The 26288-nt window shown below is 38.7% G+C and overlaps 1 protein-coding gene across 50 annotated transcripts in view; it reads left to right on the top strand.

Moving 5' to 3' along the window:
- Positions 1 to 26288, top strand: part of ANK2 (ankyrin 2) — a 559765-nt gene that overhangs the window by 467754 nt on the left and 65723 nt on the right. For 34 of the 50 annotated variants that reach the window (XM_075998068.1, XM_075998078.1, XM_075998073.1 and 31 more), the window contains 6 exons: positions 3149 to 3247; positions 3902 to 4000; positions 7992 to 8090; positions 9103 to 9201; positions 18222 to 18294; positions 23755 to 23899. In XM_075998068.1, the coding sequence (XP_075854183.1) occupies positions 3149 to 3247; positions 3902 to 4000; positions 7992 to 8090; positions 9103 to 9201; positions 18222 to 18294; positions 23755 to 23899 (614 nt within the window). Of the gene's footprint in view, positions 1 to 3148; positions 3248 to 3901; positions 4001 to 7991; positions 8091 to 9102; positions 9202 to 18221; positions 18295 to 19859; positions 19914 to 23754; positions 23900 to 25912; positions 25925 to 26288 lie in introns of all 50 variants that reach the window. The other 16 variants (XM_075998052.1, XM_075998071.1, XM_075998065.1 and 13 more) reach the window with 3 other exon arrangements.

Here is a 26288-nt window from a genome sequence, read left to right as displayed (position 1 = left end):
ATTGCTCTAGTGTCTTCTGGTCCTAATTCCAAATTTCAGAGAGAGAAAGAGAGAGAGAGTGGTTCCATCTGGGGTGTAGCTCCAACAACTGCCTCAGAGCCATGGCGGTCCATGTCCACCACCCAAGTCAGGGGTGCCTCTGGGTAGGGGGCAGGAAACTCAGTAAAACAGAGGTTTTTTTTGAGCCAACTTCAGGCTAGCTTGGGTGGTTGTGGGCCTGGTGGTCAGAATATCAGTGTTTTAATAAAGCAGCTCAGTCATGTCAGCCTTTCTCCACAGAATGGCCTTTGTGTGACCTCCATATTAATCAGAACAGAATGACAGTCAAGGATATAAGGGGAAAAGATGTTATTCAGATATTAAATATTTAGATTTTACAAGCATATACCTTTCTATCTACCAATTTATCCATCCATATGTAAATCTGTAGATCTACTTATCTATCTTTCTATCTTATATATACCCCTCTATAGCCAGCTGCTGAGAAACTCAAAATTGGAAGCTGTATTTATAAATTAGTTTGTCATTTGGATTGCTTGATGCTTTTTGTAACATGTTGTGTGGCGTTAGTGAAAATTAAGTCTCTTAGGATTTTCTGCAAATCTGCAAATACTGTGCTTTCTACATCTCACGGTTGAGTTAGTGCTTTTGACATATAAATTATAAATTGCTCTTAATAACATTTGGAAATAGGTTGTGTAGCATGCATCCCTTAGGAAGAGATAGGAGACAGGCAGATTGTCTTGAATGCTGCTAGAGTCCTGTTTCTTCACCACACAGAATGTTCCAGTACGTCCCTTATGCATGCCTCTAGCCTTTATTAAAAGTCCTTGCAGATCCTTTTTTGAAGTGTGTTGAGAGCTAATTGTAGAGTTAGTCTTCAGAAAGATATGTGGATTGTAACAAGAATGAACATCATAAAGCCTTATGGTGAAATTCAGTGTTATCAGCCTTCAGATTGATAATGAAATTCAGTGGATCAGACTTCAACTCATTGAAGTTTGAGGCATGGACTTCCTTTTGGCTATTCAAGTCCTGTCATTAAGGTGGTCATTCGTCCTATTGGGGATATTCTGGTCATGAAATATAGATTATTTTATTTCATATTAGTATATGAAGGGGGTGTGTATTTACTGCCTATTAGAAAGAAATAAATCTTCATTTGAAAGTAAGCAAGAGAAATCCATAAAAAGATTCAGCAAAATTTTATGTAGGATTAAAATTCTAGACAGTTTATGAACCTGATCTTACAAGGCTTCTTATGGGGTTATTTTTAATTTATAAAAATGATAGATACATATTTGGAATCAGTTTCACTATGTCCTCTGTTAATGGTATTCTTCTAAATACATTACTTTCTTTGCGAGAGTTTTAGCAGTCAGTCAGCAAATATTTAATGAGTATATTTGACTTGCACACCCAGCAGTGAAAAAAAATATTCAATTTTGAATCACAAAGTAATTATGTTATCTTTATAACAATGATTTCAATATTATCTTTGAGTAGTGTCCTAAAGACAAAGGCATGATGTATTTGTCCCCAAAGTAAAACTTTGGGAAATGTGTTCAGGTATACCTGAATAATAATATACTATATAAATCTATATATAAAAAATATAACTTTGCCTTTCAGTTCGTATTATATAATAAGATAATGCAACTGTAGAAATATCTCAAGAAGCAAAATTAATAAATTTCTCTATTGCTTTTGAAAAGAATACATACTTTTTTCTATTTTTAAAGCAACTGAAATCTATAATTTCATACTTTCCAAATGATTATTTCTCAGTAAGAACTATAATATAGAAATGATATTACATTCCTTAGCCAATCACCATAAAATAAAACCATTTGTTGAGTTTACCAGTGTATCTTAGGAAGTAAATTACTTTTTTGGAAAAGAACTCCTTCAACATCTTCTATTTTCTTGATTTATTAAAAAGGTTTACATAATTTTGATTTGGATATACAAGTTTACCATAGTAAACTATAGCAATTTTCATACTGGTTGTTAGTTTGCAGTCTTACATTGTAGAAAATCCATTCTGCAAATAGTGTAGAAAAGGGCACGTGCATTTGAAATTCCATTGCAATGTCTTTGAGATTTGATGATCACTTCATTTAATGATCATTTCAGTGACATATTTTTAAACAAGCCAACAGTCTCTATAAAGAGAAATATTTTTATGTTTTCTATTTTAATATGGAGAAAATCAAGATGAGTGAGAATCATTTGTTTTGTCCCAGTACTCAGATTTTTCGTACATTGTGATTAAATAATATTTGTTTGGAAGTGGTGAAATTGTAATTCAGAAGCATATGTCTAGTATCTTGCCCTGTTGTTGTATGGAACTCAAAGCTGACCTCACACAGAGCTTTAAGTATTAAAAAGCCCCAGGCCCTCCAACGAAAGGCCCCCTCTCAAGCATGTAGAATGTTTTTCTCTCTGTAGCTTTCAGTTACAGTTTTTTAAAAGTCAATGCATTGTTTGATTTCTGGAAGTAACACCATGGCTGGAGACCATGAATGTCGAAGAACATGGCTTAGCTCTCTGAGCCTGTGTGTTGATGCAGGACAGCAGGCTGCAAAGCGATGGCGAACAGGGCTGGGACGGGATTACTTTTTTAAAAATTTAGCATTTACTGGGAATGACCGAGAAAACATACTTTCTTTGGGTGCTAGAGAAAACTATTCTGAACTCATTTCCTGTAACTCTGTGCATTTTTTTTACATTGAAGTGATATTTTATTGATAAAATACAGACTATTGTTATAAATATAAAGTAGAAGCAATAGTTGGTTAATCAATTATTTAAGTAAACAAATAGATTCAGTAGGAGGCCCAAATGGGTTTGAAAAGAAGGTTGTCTGGTAGGTTATCACCTGAGTTATTTTAAAGGCTAACATCCTGGCAGAAGTACCTAATATAGAATATAGAAAATGTCATTTGCTGGAAGTGTTGATTAACTTGGCGCATATGTCTTGGATGAGAAGTCATTAACTTAAGAGTGTTTATGTTAGATATCAAAAGATGCAGTTTCTACAGAGAGGCTCTGAGTTTTCTAGGGTTTTTTTCAAGACATGACATTATAGATGATGCGATGTGTTTTCTTCTTCAAATGTACCCTTCTGGTTCCATTCTTTCCATAGAGTGGACTCACGTCCTTACACCTCGCAGCCCAGGAAGACAAAGTGAACGTCGCAGAGATTCTCACCAAGCACGGGGCTGACAAGGATGCTCACACAAAGGTAAAGCAGTAGCCCCAATTGGGGTCACCCTGTGTCATTCAAATGTCCATTCTGAAGTATAAACTAATTATAGCCCCACCTGCTTGCACATCTATAGTGGCTCCCCATTTTCTATGGGAATCAAGTCTGATTGGATGGTTTGGTGTCAGCACCATCAAGTGAAGACTCCAATTTCCCAGGCGTGGGTCTTCCCTCTCCCATGTTGCTTTGGCTGGTCCAGATGACCTGCTGCTTTCTTCCTGCACTTGCCTGCCTCCACACTCATGGTCTGGAAATGGGTCTTGCTCTTTATGCCATTAAAGTCTTACCCATTCCTTAACCCACTATAGCTACATCTTTCCTGTATCTCTTCCTGATCCTATCAGAGTCAATCTCTTTTTGCTGTTTTCAGATCATATTATTTGTGCCTTTCTTAGTTCTTTGTCAGATTAAGTTATATACGTGTCTGATCTCTCTTGCTGGTATTAAATTGCCTGTGGCCAGGAATATATACATACAATTTGCTAAATAATGCTTGTACAATCAAGATGAATTTCTACCCATCTTATGGTAACTGAAACTACTTGATCATTCTACCCTAGTGTATGAACCACTAGAGTAGTAAAATTTCTATTTTATTTATTAATTTGTAATTTTCTTTATTATTATTTACAGCTTGGTTACACTCCTTTAATTGTGGCTTGTCACTATGGAAACGTGAAAATGGTCAACTTTCTTCTGAAGCAGGGAGCAAATGTTAACGCAAAAACCAAGGTAAAATACTCGAGGTCATTTTCATTTCCTATAAGCAAAAAAGGTCCAGTCATCTGGACACTTCACTACCTTACCAGAGCTACAAGTGTATTATTTTTTTCTTTTTATTTCTTCCAAAGTGATTTTGAAGAGGCGATGTAGTTTTGTGATTGTTTGTTCTAATAATAACCTTGGACAGCCATGTAGCTTAGCCCATGTAGGTTAGCCTCAGAACTACTTCTATTATTAAGGTAAAGTAGCTGACATCAATTTCACAGTTTACTGCAGGATACAAGAGACGCCTGCTAGAACCTCTTGATGTTCTGGAAGATCCTTCACATTGTTTCGGGGCCTTGGTCCCTTTTCCCCAGCCCCTCGTCCCCTCATGAGGAAATATGCAGGCAGCGTAGACTGCGAGCCTTTCATTTTGAATGAACTCTGCCACATTGAGAACTTCACGGGGCCATGCTCAGTGAGGCAACAGCTTGTGTGGGAAGTTCTCAGGAATATTGCAGAGCTGGTTTGATCCCAGTGGTTTTTCCCACTAACATCTGAAGTATCCTATTCGGCAAAGCAAGGTGGGAACATCACACAGTACTTCAGCACACTCAAATTGGTTCAAGGGGAAGAGAAATGAGCAATATGACTATAGCTGTTATGCATAATGTAATTTGCACTTCCAGGTTCTGTGGTTCAAAGAAATATTTATTTGCATGTTTTTCTTAAGTTTATATATCAGAATTTCTAATTGCAGCTCTGTGAGTTGGCTCAAGTATTAATAAATTAGTGTGGGTACATTCAGGAGTTTTCAAAGATATCACTCAAGATGTACTAATTAAAAATATATAGAAGTTTTGTGACTCAGTCTCCCTTTTTATATTCTCTTGGAAGCAGAAACAAAATCATTTCTATATATAAATGTATTTATAAGCCCATTTAACATAAAATTATTTTTTAAATTATATATAATACTATTCACATGTGAGATTCAAATTTATAATCTTATTCTAGCAAGAGTTGCCTAGTTTCTGACTGATGCTAGAGTTCTCATGAAGTTGTACTTTGGCGCTTATTTAAAAGCACTAATATAATAATTCTCAAGCATTGGCTCCTAACACCATTTTTGCTTAGCCAGCTCACATATAAGCACTCCAGGAAAGATATTCTTGTTGGAATCCAGGTCTTATCTTCAAATGCACAAATGCAAGAGGCAATGAGATACAGTAGACCTTGAAAATGTTTATTATACTTTTTCATTTAGTGTTTGATTGTTGAAATGGTTATAATATTTAGAAGCCAAACACTATATATTGTCAAGGGAATAGCAGTGACCTCCCTGGAGTGTTATGTCTGTCAGATGAACATGTGATTCAGAGAAAAATCTCATTTTAACATTTTAGTTTTATTTTTTTTAAATGAACTGTGCAGCTTTCACTATTCCATTCAAAGCCATGTGTCTTCAGAGGAGTAGATAGATACATATCTCAAAAGACACTCTTTCAATAAACCCTTCAGAATTTTTTCATAGGAAATGACATCTCTAGAGAAGAAATTACATTTTCTTTCTCACATCTTATGTGTAACCATAGTTACTAAAAATTGTTTCATTGCCTTGAAAAATGTAAACATATGTATTAACTCTACTCCTCAAACATTCATGACTTGGCACAAAAGATTTGGAAAAGTGAACTTATTTTGTGAAACTATTAGTTGCTTAAAATTAGAATGAAACCCTGTCACAACAGCTTGAGGCAAACCAGACGTGGTTAATTATATGTTTAACTTGTAAAGAGGGTTTAGAACTATAGCATGAAAAAGGAAATTTTCTTTATGAAATGTACTGCAAAGATTATAGAGCTCTTCAATGAGAGGGGGGAAAAATAAACGACCAAAAATGTTTGCTATAATTTTCAAAGCTAAAAAACATTTTCACAGCCAACTGATTTGATCCTTCACCTAACTTGAAATCTTGGCGTTCCCATTTTCAAATGAGAAAATTGGAGTTTAAAGAAGTTTAGGGATTTGCGAATAGTTGGTAGAAAAGCTGGGTCTAGACCTTCTAGCCAGATAGGCTTGGGACAGTGAATTAAGATTCAACCCAATGTTTGTGTAAAAGATTTTGAGAAGTATTTTCCCTCGCCAGAGATTTCAGGAAAAGGTGAGGTTAAGTCAGGCCTGGGGGACATTTTTCTGGCCACAGTGTGATCTATGGAAGACAGGATTGTTATTTGGGCATTATTAATTTATATCTATTTAGAGATCATTTATATCATATTAATATATGTTAACGTTTATTATATAATTTTATATAATTATGTAGCACATAGCACGTGGTTAGGAAATGCTTGCGGAATGAATTAACTGGACAGATACGGAAGGGATGAAGTAGAGTCGGTTGGTAGGACGTTGTAAACACAATGGAAAGGAAGAATTTGTGGGAAAAGAAACATCACTTACTGTATGTTCCTCAAATGTCCATGATGTGAATCGGAGTCTTCCCAATAGCTGTAGGTTTCTCAGAGTCCCTGGGATTGGTTTGTATTTCCAGATTTCCGCGGTTGTTCCACCGCAGGGGTGTGTAGCAGAAGTAAGGATCCTGACATGGCAGAGCTGGGGATTTGCCAGACTTAGGGACACCCAGACAGATGGACCTCACTCACATGGGTACATTCCTATGGACAGAAAGGCTGCAGTGATTGTATAGAAAGAATCACGTGGGACCCACAGGTATAGACAGACATGCCATGTGGACAAGTTAAGCAAACTGTATCTTGGGCATGAGGCAGAGTGACATTGGACAAAAGGGCTATTACACATGTGTACTCCTAAAAGCTTAGGGCACGAATGGCCACTCAGACTTAGAGCCCAGGACAAGTGGGTCTGAAATACATAAACAAAATTTCATCAAGGGAGGGGCCAGTGCATTTTGTAAAAAGTAGTTCTGAAAGCCACTGGCTGTCATGGTCTTCTACACAGGAACTAAATCTGGGATCATTCTAGAGACATTGCTCCACTTTGTTATTTTCAGTTTCATTGTGTCTGAAAAAAGGAGAAAAATATTTATTTATTCAATCATTTGTTCATTGCTCATTGAGTCAGCCATCATTTATGAAACACCTACTGTGTACCAAGTACCTTCATTTTCAGAATTGTGATGAAGAGACTGTAACTCTAAGGTCCAGTATGTGGTACAAAATGAATGCTGAACGAATGATTGCTATTACTCTTTTGTTGTGCTTCCAAGAGTTCAAGTGCAATTTTTAAAATTAATGTCACTGTGCGACCAACCTGTATCACACCTACCACCCACCACAGTTCTGAGCAAGACTGGCCTTGTGTTAACTTCACCAGCAGTTTCCTACAAGCCATGGCCTGCAGAGCTTTCATCTGCATGGAAGTATTAGAACAGAATGTTCAAAATCTAGTTTTTAAAGATATTTTCTTTATTGAGTGTGGCCACTTGGCTTCCAATGAAGTCGTCCACTTTCTTAAGCGTACATGTGCCTGTCTTGACCAAAGCTCTCCTCTGAAAGCAATGTAAGGCGTAGTTTACTTTCATTGATTTAGAGTCCCTAAAGCCAAGCCAAAGGTTAATTATTGGGAAAGTTATGATGGACAAGCAGTGGTTTGTGTGTCTCTCCAAAGCCATCAGTTAAAAGCAATTTGACTCTTCTTTGTTTCTTAGGGAAGAAGTCATGGTGGCAATGCCCTTTCTCATGGAAAATCTCCTTTCAGCATACCCATGTTTTAAATGCTAATTGGTTGAAATATAATAATAGCACTTGGAGCCTGCTGGTCTTGCTGTTTCATAAACTGGTCTCTTTCCCTCCTGTGGCAGACCATAAGGTGTGAGGGAGTGTTTGCTGCTGTGAAATGGGTTGCTGGGAATCTTGGGCTCCAAATAAACAAAGCATTTGGGGCGGTTTTGCTGTAAATATGACTAAGAAATTCGAAGCGCAGGCTAATAATCTGACGTTCCTCTCCCTCTGCCCGCGGCCACTGTCGCCCACAGAACGGCTACACACCGCTGCACCAGGCCGCCCAGCAGGGCCACACGCACATCATCAACGTCCTGCTCCAGCACGGGGCCAAGCCCAACGCCACCACCGCGGTAAGGCGACGCGGCTGTCCCCACCTCGCTTCCTTCTTCTCCCTCCCTCGCCCTGGTGGCCTCTTGTCTCAGCTGAGTTCAGATGCATCGTCCTTTGGACGCATCTGACTTTGGAAAGCTGGACTTTGGAAAGCTCCAGGTTTTGGAAAAGCCTTTCCAGAAGTCAGTGTGACTTCCCGGAGTGCTTGCCCCGGGAGGGAGGGAGGGCAGCCGGCTTGACTCGGTTGGCTCTCTCACTTTCTCTCTCTCTCTCTCTCTCTCTCTCTCTCTCTCTCTCTCTCTCTCTCTCTCTCTCTCTCTCTCTCTCTCTCTCTCTCTCTCTCTCTCTCTCTGCTTGGGGATTGCTGTGCTGTGCTCTGCTTCCAGCTTGCTCTCAGATGTGAGCACAAATCCACCGCTCCCTCCCGCCTGCTATGGCAAGCTGCCTTCTTTAAGGGTGCTGCGGGCTTAGACAAAGCTCTTTGGGTTGTGGAGCCATTGAAATGTAAACTAAGCTGTGCAATTCAACCAGCCCTGGTCTCCCCAGGGGCCTGGGCTGGGTGCAGCCTGACTTGCTTGCCCCTGCTGTTTTGCTGCATGGTGAACTTCTGCAACAGCTGTAGCTAAATATGTTGCTGTATTCCCCATGGCGACATCTTACCTGACCTCAGCTGAGGAATAAGTGTGCCTGGTGCTTGCAAATAGTTTTTGGAGGCATCAAGAGGTACTTTTCTACGCCTAGCACAGTGTTCGTGGAAGATACCGGACCACCTTAGGGTTAAAGCGGCAAGTGCTTCTTATTAAAAAGAGCAGGCAGATGCAAGCTTGTTGTGTTACCATGGCGACCTGGGCCATAGTCTAAAGAAGTTACAAAGACAGATTTAGACGTAATGGTAAAAACTAGTGATTTTCCTGAGCGGTGCCTTGTTTTGGAAGGAAATGCTGGCTCATGCGGAGCCCGGGTGATCTCATTGGCTCTCCTCGCAGTCCTCCCTCTCACTTCTCACTCTCTTTCTTTTCCCTCTGTCTGCAGAATGGCAACACCGCCTTGGCGATCGCGAAGCGTCTGGGCTACATTTCGGTGGTGGACACTCTGAAGGTTGTGACAGAGGAGGTCACCACCACCACCACGGTGAGTACCAGGGACCCACTCGCTTGTGCCCTGCGCCTCGGCTCACGAGCCACAGAGACACACAGTGCTTTCCACTCACAGGACGTTGGGAGCTTTTACTTTTGAACTTCTTTTGTGGAAGGCCTCGTAGAGCACGCGTGGAAGTGTGCAGAATTTGTGAATGGACACGAGGAGTGCAGGGCTTTTCGCTTCTTTTACTCAACATAAATCCATATAAAATATGCGAATCCAGTTTTAGAATATTTAGTTCCTTTCTCTGTGGCTAGCTCCTTTTTCTCTGGCTCCTCTGCCCTTTTCCTTGAGTATGTATTTACATTTTTAATTTTTTTCTCTTTTGAGTACAACTGCTGGTTCTTTAGGAGAGAACAGTGATTAAAATTATGACTGTCTTTGCTACAGAAACACTGTAGGAGGAAAGACCTTGATAATAGTGAATCCAGTGGGAGCAAAAGTTTAAAGAAAGCCTCCCAAGAGCGGGGGCTTCTAGTTGCAAGTGGAAATGCTATTATATTTGCATTTATTGATTTATTAACTTTTTACTTAAAGTACAAACTCTAAGAATAATGGCTCTTTAATTTATCTTTGTAAAGTAGAACAAGAGTAAAACATTTGATGTTCTTCAGAGACAATAAGACCACAAATCAACAAATAAAAGAATTCTGAATGAGGTTCTAGTAAATGCCCCAAGCTAGGAATGATGCTTATGGAGGTTCGGAACACTTGGTTCTTTTGATAGATGTGAGGAAAAAGAAAGGAATTTGTTCTTTAGGCTGACAGTGAGTCTCTGTTGACATACATTGAAGTGATGGAATACAGTTGGTTTAATGTGCAATTTTAAATAGAGTGGAGTATGATTTATTAATGAACTGCAAGACACAGGCTGAATTTAGATGGGAGAGAATAGTACTGCTTGTTTCCCCAGACGGAATTATAAAACCTTTGGCCAGTATACTACAACATTTTTAAAGATTTAAAGTATAGCTTTAATAAATTATATAGGAGAAAGGTCTTTTCACTGCCCAACACCGTCCCTGTGGGTCTCTGTATGGCTGATCTTAATGTTTTGTTTTGTTTTTTATGTGATACAACTTCTTATACCTAGAAAATCTTCCTCTTAAGGCCCTACACCTGTGTACCATTTCATTTGGCATCTTTAAAACAATATGTACATCACAATGAATAGAACTTTTAGTGGCAAGATTGGCCAAACACATCTGTTCTTGGATGTGTTTTCTCTCAACTGGATCACCTTTTCTGTGCTCCGGGAGTCATGTGTGTGCATTTTTACCATGTGGCCACTAGGTGGCAAGCTTGCACCTCTTGCTTATCTGCGACCTGCTTTTCTTCCATTCATTTCGTTAACGAATTCATTCCTTCATTATTTATCGGATATAAACTATGCGCTGAGTTCTGTGCTGAATGCTAAAGACTCATCAGTGGCTAAACCCTTATTCCTTCCCCGTAAGCGACTTTATTGTAGTGGGCGTGGAGAATGAGCCGCAGGCTTTGTAAGGAACTAAATTTGTCTTTTGCAGCAACAAAACTATGGAACTTAATGTGTCCAGTTGCAAAGAGATCTCAGGTTCATAAATATTATTCAGAGGGTATGACTTTGAACATAAAGATCTGTATTTAAAAAGAGGAGCAATTCGCTTTCTCTAATTTGTCTCTAAATACTCTAACTGCTGTCTTTAAATAAGCTCCCAAATACTTTGTCAGAAATCAGACATAAGGTCCTCTCTCCACCACATCTAGCCCCAAGTGGGATGAGAACTCCGTTTCTAACCCTCTGTGAGCTTTTTGGTTTTTTTTTTCCATTATCTACTAATCTACTATTCTCCGCACTCTCCAGCTGAGTATTGCTCCAACAAAAATCACTGCAGTTAGAATTCAAGTTTCTAGGTGAAAAGTCAATAAAAAACACAAAACACAGCAACGTTTTTGCTTTCAGTTGGGGCAATAAGAAACTGTTGTCCACGTTAACCACAGATATACCGCTTTCATCTACATAGGTAGTTTTGGTGGCTACTTATTTTAATGCTGCTTTCACTTTACTGTCTGCTCTGCTTTGAATTGTGAGTTTGTTTTGTGAAATGGAATTTGGGGGGCAGGAATGAAATATGAATTTGTTCTTGTCTATTATGGGAGTCTTCTTACATTATACTTCCTTCTCTGTGAAGAGATTTTCAATCATTCTTTTTCCACATAATGCATTATTAATTTTATTAAAAACAATAATTAATATTTAGGAATAAAAATATGCCAGGCATGGAGGGCAGATGTAGGACTCAAATTTGGGTTGTTAGACTCCAAAGCCCATGTTCTTAACCACTCTGATGTAACTGACCTTGATTTTGCTGAAAGTAGCCTAACAGGTATTTTGTGAAAGAACCCTTTTCACCTAATTTTAACACCAAAAAAACCCCATTTAAAGAGCGCCCTTTATTGATTTTTGTGGAAGCATCATATTCAATATCATTTTCTGAAGTCTACAGACTCACCACCAATAATTTGGAACTACTAACTGGTGATAGCAAATAGCACAAGAGACAACATAGTAATTATGTAAAATTAATAAAATTAAATGTAATGTTGTTACCATTTAAATGTTAACAGCTGAATCACAGCTACACAACAGACATTAATTTCACACCAATTGGATTCATATGCTGTGCCATTTGGGCAGCTATGTGATTTCTTTTTGATCAAAGAAAGTTTTCTTTGCTATTCCTCCTTTAGAATTCTCCAAAGTATGAATAACATCATTGTGTAGGGAGGCAGCAGTTTGTAAAGAAAAGTCACTGCTGTAGAAGTTTCTGAGACATTTTGGAATCGTGGCTTGTTTCCTTAACCTTTGCTTTTCTAACTTCTAAGACGCAGCAGGGGAGATGAGACAGTTTAGCATTCTGGGGAAGGGGGGATATTACAATCACTATGCGTTTGCCAGAACAGACATCAGACTGGTGGGGACACTTTTCTGCCACCAGCAGCAGCCAACAAGCCTGATCTACTTAAATGCAGCTTGGAAGGACTGTGTGGTTATGACTCACCCCTCCACTTATTGATCGGCCATCGTCAGTTATTTTTATTATTTGCATAATTTTAAAGTGATCATGTCTTATATGGTCTATATAATCATTGATATGTAGACTACAAATTACTGAATAAATTATTAAAATAAAAAATGATATTATCATTTAAACATTGGGGAATATGTAAAAAAAACAGTTAAGAAAATGTAAATAGTCTAAGTCCTAAATCTTATCAGATGTCATGAGTCAGTTAAAATGGGCATCTGGGGAGGGGGATGAAGAGGAGTTGTTTAATGGGTACAAAAATACAGTTAGGTAGAAGGAATAAACTCTTGTATTTGGGAGCACAATGGGACAGCTATAGTAAAAAATGTATTGTATAATTTAAAATCACCAGAGGATTGGATCTGGAATGTTTCCAGCACAAAGAAATGATAGTCGTTGGAGGTGATGAATATCCAAGTTATCCTAATTTGATCATTACACACTGTATGCTTGTATCAAAATATCACAGATACCCCATAGATAGGTACAACTATTGTGTATCCATAAAAATTTAAAAAAAATTACAAATGAAAATCATAAAAATGACAATGCAATAAATCCTTGGAATCATTTGATACATTTGGAGATGGAGCCAAGATCTTTTCTGTGAATATAGGTCTGTTGATTAGAAGCTAAATTGTCATTTTTGCACAAAGAACGTCAGTACTTCCTATACTGTTTGTGTGTATATATCCTAAAACGTCTATATCTGTATAGTATTTATAGATCCTGTGTATTATCATCTTAAAGAGGCATTATACTGAGTGCAGAACCTTTTTAAACTTTTGACTTTTTTTTTCAGTCAGTTATAATTGTCTCAACCACATCTAATTAGGTGCTGGTTTTGGTGGCTCACTTTTGTTGAGACCTTCTAAAGCATTTACCATAGTTTTTACAGGAAAAAATAGTATTTACGTCATATTTAATTATCTAAGTTATATTAACATGTATGATTGGTATAAGTAGATTTGGAAACAAAAGCAAGGTTAGCCTAAAACTCCAGCGATGGTGGCCATGGGCGTGAGCATTAAAAGGTGGTGTGCTATCCGTGATCATCCATGCTGTACAGGTGTGGTGAGCATGTAGTATAAAGGAAATTGGTGACCAGCAGGATTGACTAAGCAGAGGTTGGCTAAGTGAGGGACAGTTAAGTATACTTTTTCTTTTGCAGAGAACAAATCAAATATTACCCACCATTTATAAAACAGCATATTAAGGACTCTTGCTTTATTTTCTACATTTTTCCATATCATAAGTAATAAAACTCATTATTAAGTCTTCCTTCTATCTGTCATATTCTATTTATTTCAACATATTATCAGATTTAATTATATCCCATTAAATTTGTACATAGTATACTACTCATTTTAAGTTTTAAAGCAGTTTCTAATCTTGACCATAGATAGCATCTTGGATTCTAAAGCAGAAAGAGATGCCCATGACCATTTAATTGTAGCCTTGATTTTTATGTATTATTCAAATCCAGTTGCATAAAACCATATTTATGTTTCAATAATCAAGTTTTCAAATGATACTTTGTTTAAAAGGAAAAAATTATGTATTCATTTCTTACTACATTACTCATGAATAGGAAAACTTATTTGTCATCCATTCAACAAATCTTTACTGATGGTTTTCCAAGGGTCAAACACACATCATATATAAATGAATACTATGTTTACTACATTGCATATAGAGGCCACTTTTACTGTCTACACAGAAAAATATCCATGACTGATATAATCACTATGTATTACTTTTTCTGTTGCGACATGTTTGCTAATAACGACTCGATAGCATTCAGAGACCAAACTAAAGCATTAGTTATTTCCACTCTCACAAGTACAAAGAAAATACAGTCCCACTATTAGCGTCTGGAAATAGAAACTTAGCCTATCAGGGAACATAACTTAATCATTTAGAAAGTATCTCCATCGGTTATTTTCTAACAGAGAATCATCCTCTTATGGAGATGCTTACTGTGAAGGCCAAATACTCTAAAATATTTCTGCAAAAATTGGACTTCCTGGTGTAGTAAGATAGACATCATTTCACACTTTTGAATCATTTTATTTACCCTTAGATACTTACAAAATAAGTTTCAAAAAAGGCTTAATAGGGTATCATAGTAGGGTGGTCTCCATCTTATATTTTAAATGCAAATCACTTTCCACAATTTATATACTTTCCCTAATACAGGAAAATGAATCTCAAATTGAGCTACACAATAGACTGGCGCCTGAGGAACTTAAAAAAAAACACCTGGGCTTATTTTGGCTGGGCCCCATCCCCACAGATTGGATTTTGGTTTAATTGGCCTGTGAGGAGACCTAAACAACAATGTTTCAAAAATTCCTACAATAATTCTAATATACTGGAATTTGGCCGGGTGCAGTGGCTCACGCCTGTAATCCTAGCACTCTGGGAGGCTGAAGCAAGATCATTGCTTGAACTCAGGCAATGAGCAAGAGTGAGACCCCGTCTCTACTAAAAATAGAAAAAAATTAGCCGGGCATGGTGGTGCACACCTATAGTCCCAGCTACTCGGGAGGCTGAGGCAGGAGGATCACTTGAGCCCAGGAGTTTGAGGTTGTTGTGAGCTAGGCTGATGTCACGGCACTCTAGCCTAGGCAAGAGAGTGAGACTGTATCTCAAAAAATAAAAATAATAATAATAATAACATACTGAAATTATATACTAACTAGAGCTGAATACCACTGATGTAGAAATAGGTTATAATTAATCTGTGTTAAATTTATAAATTAAAATTTACAGTATTAAAATAATAATGACATGGTGTGTTGTAATAGTCTTTTTGAGTTTGTTCCTTCAACAAATGTCTGTCAACCACCTAATAATATTCTCCAGATTTTTGGGTGTTTGTTTTTGTATTTCCTGCAGCATTTGGTTTGCTCTCAGTGAGTAAGACACTACACAATTATGTAAACAGCACTAGAAACCTGGGACAGGCTGCATTGCCACCCTAGTCTCCAACTATGCCTTCATGTAAATAGTGGGAGACTTTCTTTGCGTTCTCTATTTCTTTCTGTTTTGTTTAACTGAAACTTCACCTGAGAGAAAAATCTATGTAGTCATGTGGATTTTTTTTAATCTCAAAATATTACAGGGTACAAATGTTTTTTGCTTACACGGATCACTTTTCTAATGCTTGAGCCAGGGCTATAATTAAATGTCTTTTGCATAATTTTATATCATCAGTTTTTCAATATGTATTTTTGGGAAGCTCATGTTTCTTTTCTTTTTTTTTTTTTTTTTGAGACAGAGTCTCACTCTGTTGCCCCAACTAGAGTGCTGTGGCCTCAGCCTAGCTCACGGTAACCTCAAACTCCTGGGCTCAAGCGATCCTTCTGTCTCAGCCTCTCGAGTAGCTGGGATTACAGGCATGCGCCACCATGCCCAGCTAATTTTTTCTAGCTATATACATATAAAATTAATTGGCCAATTAATTTCTTTCTATTTTTAGTAGAGATGGGTCTCGCTCTTGCTCAGGCTGGTTTCGAACTCCTGATCTTGAGCGATCCTCCTGTCTCGGCCTCCTAGAGTACTAGGATTACAAGCGTGAGCCACCGCACCTGGCCTGGCCTAATTTTTTAAGTTTTCTATTTTAAGACATAAAATTATAGTGAATGAGAGTAACAGAGAATATTGGATGCCCATGTGTACCAGGATTACAAGCGTGAGCCACCGTGCCCGGCCTTACTATGTTTCATAGAAGATTGCTCTAGGGAAAAGACCTTCCTCCTCAGTGACTCACACTCTCACATGGGGGTGGGCAGACAAGGGACAGTCGCTGGCGTGTGTGGGACTGCAGGAGGGCACAGCAGCAGATCAACAGTGCTAGACAAAGACATTCACTGGGAGGTCAGGGAGTTTCTCCAAGGAAGTCACATCTCATAGGAGCCAGGAAAAGAGAGGAAAGATTTCTGGTAGACGAAGGAATATATATGTGGAGGAACTCAGAGGCACGAGAGAGCATGACCGGTCCAGAGGATTAAAGCAGCTGCACACAGATGTAGCAGGGAGTGAAAGAGAGGAAGCCTTGACCTTGACCTTCACTCTCCCCCTTGCCCTCTGTCTACAGCACCAGGGCTGGGCCAGGCTGTTTAGTCTGTTCTGAAGACAATGGAGAGGCGCATAACATATCTATCACCTTATAGTTGCTCCCTGTTGACACACAGATATTACACACATATATGTTCATAATTACTCTGCTGAATTTAATGAACGGACCAGTTGAATTTCTTTGTCAACATCTCTGAAGTTCTCCATCGCTTTTGGAAAGAAAAGGAATCAGCGATAGGGTCATTATAGCCATTCGAACAAATCTCTAATACCTCGGTGGCAAAGCTTAAAAAACTAGACAACCTTTGTATTGTACTTTGGTAGCTTCAGTTGAAGAATTTACCCTTACTTTAAGGGATGAGTTTTTTTTTAAGTTCCCATGACGGTGCCAATTGGTGCACTTAGTACATTTTCAAAACAGAAACTGTAGGCATGAACTAAGACTCAATAGTCTTTAGGTGGTATTTAAAGGCATAGCTTTGTGATTTTTATTCATTTATTTTTGGTACATGTGTCTCCTTACTTATTTAGATTGGCAAATCAAAATTGTACATGTTAATGTTTATGGTGTACAACATGATGTTTTGATATATGCATGCATTATGGAATGGCTGAATCAAGCTAAATAACATATTCATTACCTAAGGTACTTAATCCTTTTTTTGTGGTGGGAACACTTAAATCAACTCTCTTAGCCATTTTCAAATATACAATACATTGTTATTAACTGAGTCACCACCTCCCACTTCGTTCTCCTTCGTTCTCCCACAACATTCTCCTCTATGCTTCTGTGAGTTACCTGTTTTAGAGTCCATCTATAAGAGAGACCATGCCGAATTTGTCTTTCTGTGCCTGGCTTATGTGTCATTTTTTTAGATCACTGTGGTATACAGTAGGCATTCAAAAATGTTTCTTGAGTGCATGAATGACTAAAAAATTCAGAAACCTTCCATTTTTAAGATGAATTTAATATTGAATTACAACACTAATAATGAATTATCCTCACTAGTGTTTATTGAGTGACTACTAACCTGCCACGGGCTGTTCTTGGAGCTCTGGAGTACATTACATCATTTAATATCCATATCAATTTTATGAAGTACTGAACTATCTTTGTTGAGGAAATTGAATAGTTGAGGAAATTGAGACATAGAGAGGTTAGGGGACTTTTTAAGACCTCACAGTGAATAAGTGGCAAAGTTAGAAATTGAACCCAGGCAGCTCGACTCCAGATTCTTTTCTCTTAACCTAACACTGTACATCAGGAAGGAAAGAGTGGATTCGACAACTTGGAGTGCTAGGGTGGAAGGAAAATAAGCAACAAACCAGAGCTGTCGCCCAGTGAAATATCATAAACATGACTGAGTCTCTACTCTTGGTCTTCCGATCCCAGAAGAGATGTGTCACATTTCCTGCCCAAATAGTTCATGTCTTTCACATTGTTTACAGCTTCTTTTCTGATGGCTTTGCTTTAATAAATGGCATATGTTCATCGCTGCTTTTAAAAACTTTCCTGGAAACATCACATCGTGCATCTTAGGGAAGCCCTGAGAACATTAATCTGCTTTATTGATATGTATGACTAATTACTAATGTCATTGCTAAGGAATTTATTTTTAAAATGAGAACTCAAGAATAACAAACTGTCTCTCGTACGACTTCGCTGCAGTAAATGGTCACTTATCTTCAGAAAGAACAAACGAGTTTCGTGAAAGAGCGTAACCTCCCAAAATATACATGTGGGAAAGATGGAATGTTCTGGGCTGCCTGCTGCTCTTAAGTATGGTCTCCTAGGGTGTGCTGCCTCACATCTTTTGGTTTTGTTTTCGACTTGAGCATTAATGACTTTTGTTTTTCCAGACTATCACAGAGAAACACAAGCTAAATGTTCCTGAGACAATGACTGAGGTTCTCGATGTTTCCGATGAAGAGGGTAAGACTTTTATTCCATCTTCTGTGACAACTGTCACGTTCTGGCACAAGAGCAAGTCATCCTTTTTTTCAGGGACCAAGCTGGTGCCGTGGATGACAACATCTTAACATTTAAAGTCACTTCTTCACCTTTGTTTCAATGTATTTATTTTTGCCATGGCAGCAGGGACTGAAAGGGAGGCTCTGATTAGTGTGTTTTCTCCTGGTGTTATCTTTAATAAATATCCTGTTCTATTAAATAACAGGACTGGATGAGGGGAAGGAAACTGGAAAATAGCTACTGATAATACAGTTACTATTAAAATGTGTTTTACTTATGTTAAAAAATATTTTTGTATTCAAATACCTTAAAGACCTTCATCAATGAGTACCCTCCATCAATTGAGAAATCTCAATGGAGAAATTTCTGCATTCTGCATGGTTCAAATGTGCAGAATATGTTTTAAATCCGGAGGGAAATATCCCTGGAGTAGGTTGAAAAATGGCACAACAGCAAGTGGGACAAATTCAACATAAGAATGTAATTCTTTAAGTCAGAAAATATGCCCCTTATAAGTTTGTTGATAATAAATGATCCCAGGCAGGGGATCTGAAAGTCCTGAGAAGTTTCTGGAAAGAACTAGGGCCTGCCTGGGGTCTGTGGGGCATCATGCTGGAGATCGGGCCATTAGGGTTTCTGGCTCCTGACCTCTTCTTCAACTACAATAGTTGACTTTTCTTCATTTTATATTTTATCTGTTGCTAAAAATCATGAAAGCAGCCTATAAAATATGCAACCAAGTTTCAAGAGTGCAACTTTGGTCCAATGTACTTGATTGAAAAATTATTGCCATAAAGGATGGTAGTAGGCCTGATACTAATTGCTTTTATGGAGATATATTAAGGGTATTTGTTTAGGTTCTTCAAGATAAAATCATAAGATAAAACTTCACATTGAGATGTCCTTATTTGTAACCAATTTGTTTAATCATCTGTTGGCAGTAGGCATTGAGTAGTCTCAGCTTTTATAAGAATTTATGACAAGAATGGACAGATTCTGGATCAGTGCATTATTATGTGTAAATTAAAAGGTATTGTGGGCCGGGCGCGGTGGCTCACGCCTGTAATCCTAGCACTCTGGGAGGCCGAGGCGGGCGGATTGCTCGAGGTCAGGAGTTCGAAACCAGCCTGAGCAAGAGCGAGACCCCGTCTCTACTATAAATAGAAAGAAATTAATTGGCCAACTAATATATATACAAAAAATTAGCCGGGCATGGTGGCGCATGCCTGTAGTCCCAGCTACTTGGGAGGCTGAGGCAGGAGGATTGCTTGAGCCCAGGAGTTTGAGGTTGCTGTGAGCTAGGCTGACGCCATGGCACTCACTCTAGCCTGGGCAACAAAGCAAGACTCTGTCTCAAAAAAAAAAAAAAAAAAAAAAAAAAAAGGTATTGTGAAAGCCAGCAGTTCCAAGTATTTATTATAATTTTGTGTTCTGTCCTAATACTCGCCAACTAATTTTCAGCATATGCACACCATATTTTGTTTTGTGGGATCATCTTTCTTATCTTTTACTTGTATGTTGAACAGCCTTTAAACAGTTCGGTGACCACTTTATTGATGGGGAAGCACTTAGTGACTCAGGTACCATTAGAGGAGGTTGTTGGAGTGAAAGCTTTGCTTTTAATTTTTTTTAACTAGATAGCAGCAAATTGCGTAATATTTAAATTTGTGTTTCTAATACTAATCTGTTTCTTTTGAAATAGCATGTGTAATGTGAGTGGAATGTATATGTGTGCATTTGAACGTGTGGATTTTATTAACTTAGAAGTTTAAAGCCATGAATTGTTTATACTATTAATGATTTTGCAACTATTATTCAGAACTACTAACATAAGTACATTACCTGATGAACATTATATAAGTATTTTCCACAGCTAATATCTTTTCTTAGAATATAAATTTAGAGAAAAAGTAATACTTTGATAGGTTGACGCTGAACTAGTATGAACATGTTAATAACTAAGTTAGACTGCTGGAAATGAATGCAGTTCATATCATTCTTCTTGGTTGATGATATATTTTAAATGTAGTAAAAAATAAATTAATAGTTATAATGCAGTTTTTTAAGGTAACTAAGAATAGAAATAAAGTAACCTTCAAAAATCATTTAGGGAAAAAATTAATAATAAGACATTTTATCTAGCAAGAAGTTTCCAAAGTACATGTGGTACCACTTTGAGCAGCCTTATGACAAGAAAATCTAAATTTATAAGTCAGATAAATTAGACAGTGATTATATAATTTAACAACAGCTGTTTATTTATACAATTGTTAAAGAATTCCATTAGCTAATGTACTTAAAGTAATTATTATTTGGTTTAAAGAAATTCCATTTATATTAAACAGACTCTCAGACTTGGCCTATCTCATAAAATGAGATTAGTTATAACATTCTGTAATTTTATTACTAAAACTGTTATATATTAAAAGTTATTGGTGATAAGAACTCTTGATTTGAGAAATATTGGCAAATGACCAAGAATATTTTTTGTGGTAAGAGTTTTCCATTTTTAGAAATAGCCAAAAACTTAATAACATTTTTTTCTCAGAAGGAAATTCAAGTTGAATATTTTTTATGTAAAGAATCTATTTGATTATTGTTAAGTAACTTTTTCATGTAAAGAATTAGTATAAAGGAAGTCGGCTGGTTGACATAGCCAATCCTTTTGTATTTTGTGCAGTTAAAATGTCTTCTTGGAACCTGCTTTCATCCACGTGGACAGAGTGCAGCCACAGATGTTTGGAAATTATTAGCCAATCTCTGTTTTTTCTATAGCATCTACTATTTTAATAGTAGTAACAGTATATCAATACCCCAACAGAGTATTCAAACCCAGTATAGATGTCTTTTCAGGCTAACTTGCTATACACATATTAAAACAATCAGCAACATCCACTCATGAATCCAACTAACAAAGAGTGAACGTGATGTTAATTGTATGGAAAGTTCTCTACTCAACCAAATATGAGCTAAAGATTTTAATCCAAAATATAATATTAAAACAGACCCTCATCTGATTTCCCCACTTGACGTGGGCAAGGAAGTAGTCGTACTACTTGCTCATGTAGGCAGTTTACATAGAGAAGCAGGTGGGCAGGGGATGGGTGAAGAAGATGAGTTCTATTCTGGAAATGCTAAACTTGAGATGCTCGTAGGAAATTCAGGAGAAGTCCAGGAGGCTACTGAAATGTGGAAGTTGAGTTTGCGAGAGAGTTCTGGGATGATACAGATTTGTGTGTAGTTAGTAAACAGTGGCACTTGCAGTCCTCATGATAATATGTGAAATGAGAAGAAAGGGCAGTTGGGCCATGTCAACATCTAACGGAAGCAGAGGCTAGAAAGAAAGACTCAAAGAGATGGGAGGAAGACCAGGAGAGCTTCGTGTCAGAGAAATCAAGGAGAGTAGTTTTCCAAAGAAGAAATCAACTCTTGGCCATTGATAAATTGCTAAACACTAGCAAGCATCTGTTTAATAGGTTTGACTGTGAAAAGAAAAGGAGTCAGAGTATGAAATAGAGAAGAGTTGGGGGAAGAAGTTACCGTATGTCAAAGATGGCAGAAGCAGGGTGCTTTGCAGAAGGGGAAGGATTCCCACAGACTGTGACAGACTAGGGGAAGCTGAAGCTGAGGACCTAGCAGACACGGTCTCTAAGAAGATGGGTGGGACGCGGACCTGGAGACAGGGACGAGCTAGCCTTAGACAGGCAGAAGCCTCCTCCCCTACCAAGGGAGGCAAGAATATGATTGTCGTATTTGGGGGGCACATTAAAAACGTTTAAAGCTGTGAGCCGTATGCAGAAATTTGTAATGATGCATCAGCTTGGGTAATTTTTTTCCCCAAAAAACTGATTTTTTACATTCTGCTAATTTCTGCTGGCAGTCACTCTCTGTCTCTCACCGCTGGCGTGTACTGCCAAGTCGCATGCTTCGTGCACAGGTGTCTTAGAGAGAAATCGCATATAGCACTGGCAAGGTTCGTCCCCAGACAGGGGTCTTTCCAGCTAATGCCAGCATCGGGTTAGGTTCTAGACACTGAGTCCAGAAGTTGGGGGTTTGCTTCTTTGGGCCGTTTCTCTCTGAGAGACGTCATCAAGACATCAAGATCTATATCCAAGGCCACCAACCACAGGGGGCCCTCACACTCTGAACCGTCTCTTTCAGCAGCACTGAGCCCAGCAGCTGTCGCAAGGGAGCGTGTGAAGGAAGGACCCCCAGAAGGACCCCCACTCTCTCAGAACTCACAGTCAGTGGTTTGTAAATGGTGGCTCAACTCGTCCTAAGAGTCACAAACGTTTGATAGATTTGATTAGAAACGTGCTTTCCAAATGGCTCTATTCAGTCTTTCAGCAAGATCCTGTACACGTAGCAGGCAGGGCAGGCCCACGTAGCCCATCGGCGCCTTCTGCGTGGTAAACACCAGGCCCTGTTCCTCCAGACCTGGGGTCCAGCCAGCTAGACCGCCTTCTCTTCCCTTTGTCGCCTTTTCTTTCCTTCACCCTTAGGCCTCTTCTGCCTCCCGAGGTCTAACAAGAGGGAAAGAGAGGTGGGAGGCACAAGGGTACTTAAAATGTGGGCCCTGTTTTATCAAGGAGTTTTGAGGAATTTTCAAGACCAAGACATTAAAGCTGCCTTTGAGTTGTGTTTGTTCACTGTGGGGATCTTGGCTGAGGAGAGACTGTCGTGAGAACAGGCACATGCGGAGGAGATGAGATGCGAAAACAAATCGACTCTGAGCAGGACAGGGTGCCCTAACCTGGGTAGTGGTAGGCTCTTGGAGCCAGGAGGCAAAGCTCAGCTATGTTGGATTCTTGGAGGTCAGGGTAGGGTGGTAGAGTGGGGGAAAGAGAGGGAGAGAGAGAGGGAATTCATGCAGACATTTTGGTTTTTAAATAATCTTTTTTGGCCTCTTGCTCAAGGGACCCATAATGCATAGCTGGAGTCTGCGTGGATTACACAGCAGATCCTGTACTGAACCTCCCCCTCCATGTCTTCATAAACAGGAACAGACTTAGTCCTCCCAAACATTAATAAAACAAAACTCTCATCTATTTTCCTGAAAATAATTTTGGCTTATCCCCAAAGCAAGACTTGCCTGTGTTTTGGTAAATCTATAGTTAGAATTCATCTTAGCATTTTTTCTCCCATAAATAAACAAAGGGGGGGGGAAGGTGTCCCAACTTAATATTAAAAGAATTATAATCAGGTAATTATTTCTTCTTGGTAAGTAATAAAAAAAAACCCCAGATATTGTTTCTCTAGGTTTTAGTACTTTGCAGTTGCCTGTGTTCTGTGTTCTTCTGGAGTGCGGTGTTGCACTAACGTCAGGGCCATCGCATTGACGAGTTTCAGGATCAGGATCATGCTGCGTAGTTAATATTGCATTCAACAAATAACTCTCCATCTTCCTCTGATTGTTTCAAGGTGACGACACGATGACAGGTGATGGGGGAGAATACCTTAGGCCCGAAGATCTAAAAGAACTGGGTGATGACTCGCTGCCCAGCAGCCAGTTCCTGGATGGTATGAATTACCTGCGCTACAGCTTGGAGGGAGGCCGATCCGACAGGTATCACGCAAAGCGTACACTTGATGTCAGCCGGGGGTGTCGGCAACACGTTGTCGTGGTGACAGTAAAAAAGCAGATGCAATCATTGAGTGCTTAATTGGTACCACTCTCAGCAGTTAGCATCCATTCTCTAACAACTCTAGGAAGTACCCATTTTAAAGAACAGGAAACTGAGGCCTAGGCCAACTAAATAACTTGGTAAAATCAAACATCCAGTAAGATGTAAAACCATGATAAGTAAGAGCACTCTGCCTTCAAGTGTGATGTTTTTAATGTCCTGCCACTTTTTTCTCTAGGCAAATTAAAAGGACAGTTTGGCCTTATAGACACTTACTGAGTGGTGTCACTTCTGGTTCTCCCTGCTTTTTTGTCAGTATCGTAATTTCTGTGAATAAAAGTATGTTGTGAGGCAGAATCACAAAGAAATGAATTCAGAAGAAAACTGTGCCTGGAACTGGCTTTTTTTGTGTGAAAAAGGAATCAGAACAGAACCCCACATGAGCCTGGGTATAAGAATTGATCTGAGCGAAATCTGAGAGAGCTGGGCTGCTATAGGCGAGTCTGGGAGGTTTATATAATATTCTGAAATGTATGATCAATGCTATTTTTTGGTTATTATCACCTAATACAACTGGTGCTTTTTAATTTTTGAGACAAGCTAAGTAAGACATTCTCTGGTCCCTCATCAGAAGTGTGATCACTAATTTAGGTCAAGCTTGTAATTGTCCGTGTAGTGTAATGCCTTTTGCTAATCACCAATCTTGGGTTTTAAAGTTGGCTGCATTGCAAGCTGTTTTATGAATATTCAGCATAATTTAGGGTCTAAGAAATAAATATTTTGAGTAATCAATTCTAAGTGGATAATTAGCAAAATATATATATATATATATTTTTTTTTAATAATTCAATGTGGATATAAGTGCCTTTCTGTGCTGGGCTTTAAGTGCTGGAGACAAGATGCAAGATGCGCTTACCAAATTCATGGCCTTGTGGGGCGGGAGAGGACCCAGCTGGTGGCGTGCACAGAGTGTCACTGGAGCTCCGAGGCCCCAGCTTCCTGGGGGAAATGAAGCTAAACTGACCGTGAAAGATGACGAGGAGAGATGAGGAGGGAGGGCATCCGAAGGCTTAGCACGGTCCTGAGCAAAGGCTCGTGGTGTGTGCAAGACACAGAGTGTGCTGTGTTGCCGGGTGTCAGCGTGGAGGGTGCGAGATCGTACTCGAATGTTCGATGGATCCGTCGGCCAGTGAGATGGAGGATGAATTTTAGAGGAGCGTTGTCAAAAGGCTAAGCCTGCAGGGTGCAGCTGTCTGAGAGGCTGCTGCAGTAGTGTCAGCCGCACTTGTTGAGACGCTTGAACGCTAACCTTGGTGGCGGTCATGCAGAGTCATCCTCCAGCTCAGGATACAGAAGGAAGAACCCTTCTGGAAGTGGCAGTCGGATGGACTGGAGCCAGGATCCCTGTACAGATACTGAGTTTTGATACATTGATCGATTTGGACCTTACATTTTGAGATTCTTAAACGGCCTCAAATTTTAATCAAATACAATATTTATGGCTTTGCACGAATTCATAATAATTTATGAATAATGATTACTGCCAGCCAAAGGGCCTTTATTTTAAGCATGGTCTCTTATTAAGAATAAGTGCTCGATTTGGTCCTTTTCCGTTCTTTCAAAGTACTTTGGTCAAGAAATAATTTAGAATAATACTTTCTATAAAACAAGATGGCTGGTTTGATGCCTCTACTTAAACTGCATACTTATCAGCGTGTAAGGACAGGGGGCATGAAACAAACAAGACATGATCTGTTCTCCAGGTCCACACTTGCATTTCTAGAGCACCAGATGTATTCATGATCTTGGAATTGGAATTACAGGGAGCATCTTATTTTCATGGTTTCCTTGTTTTATTTTATTTTTTCACTTTGTTTAGGCAATTCAGTATGTTACCTTTTTTCGGTGACCATTTTTCCTTTCCATTATTTCTTTATTTGAACTGCTTGCAATAGTACCATGCCCAGGTAGGTATTAACATAGCATAAAAACATGCCCTTCCTGGAAACATCCACATCTCCCTGCTTACTGCTCAATGTGTATGTGTGTTCGTGGAGGTGCTTATATTCTAGAATTATGGATTTATTCTCAAATTAGGGTTTTTATGTGTTAAATTGAATAACTATTTGCGCCAGAAGAGGTGAATGAATATATTACTACATTGAAAGTCTTTGTTTTGACTTTCACAGCTCCACCTTGTGGTTGATAATATATTAGCAAAGCTTCCCCCAAACAACCCTAATTAGCCTATGCATAGTTGGAGAAGACAGAAGATTCAGATGCCTAAAATAAAAATAGATGTAGAAGAATAAAAATACAAGCAATTTAATG

This window comes from Microcebus murinus, chromosome 27 (assembly GCF_040939455.1).
Source record: "Microcebus murinus isolate Inina chromosome 27, M.murinus_Inina_mat1.0, whole genome shotgun sequence".
NCBI classification, from domain to species: domain Eukaryota; kingdom Metazoa; phylum Chordata; class Mammalia; order Primates; family Cheirogaleidae; genus Microcebus; species Microcebus murinus.
The sequence above is the reverse complement of the archived record's forward strand: the minus strand, read 5'-3'. Positions and strand labels throughout refer to the sequence as shown.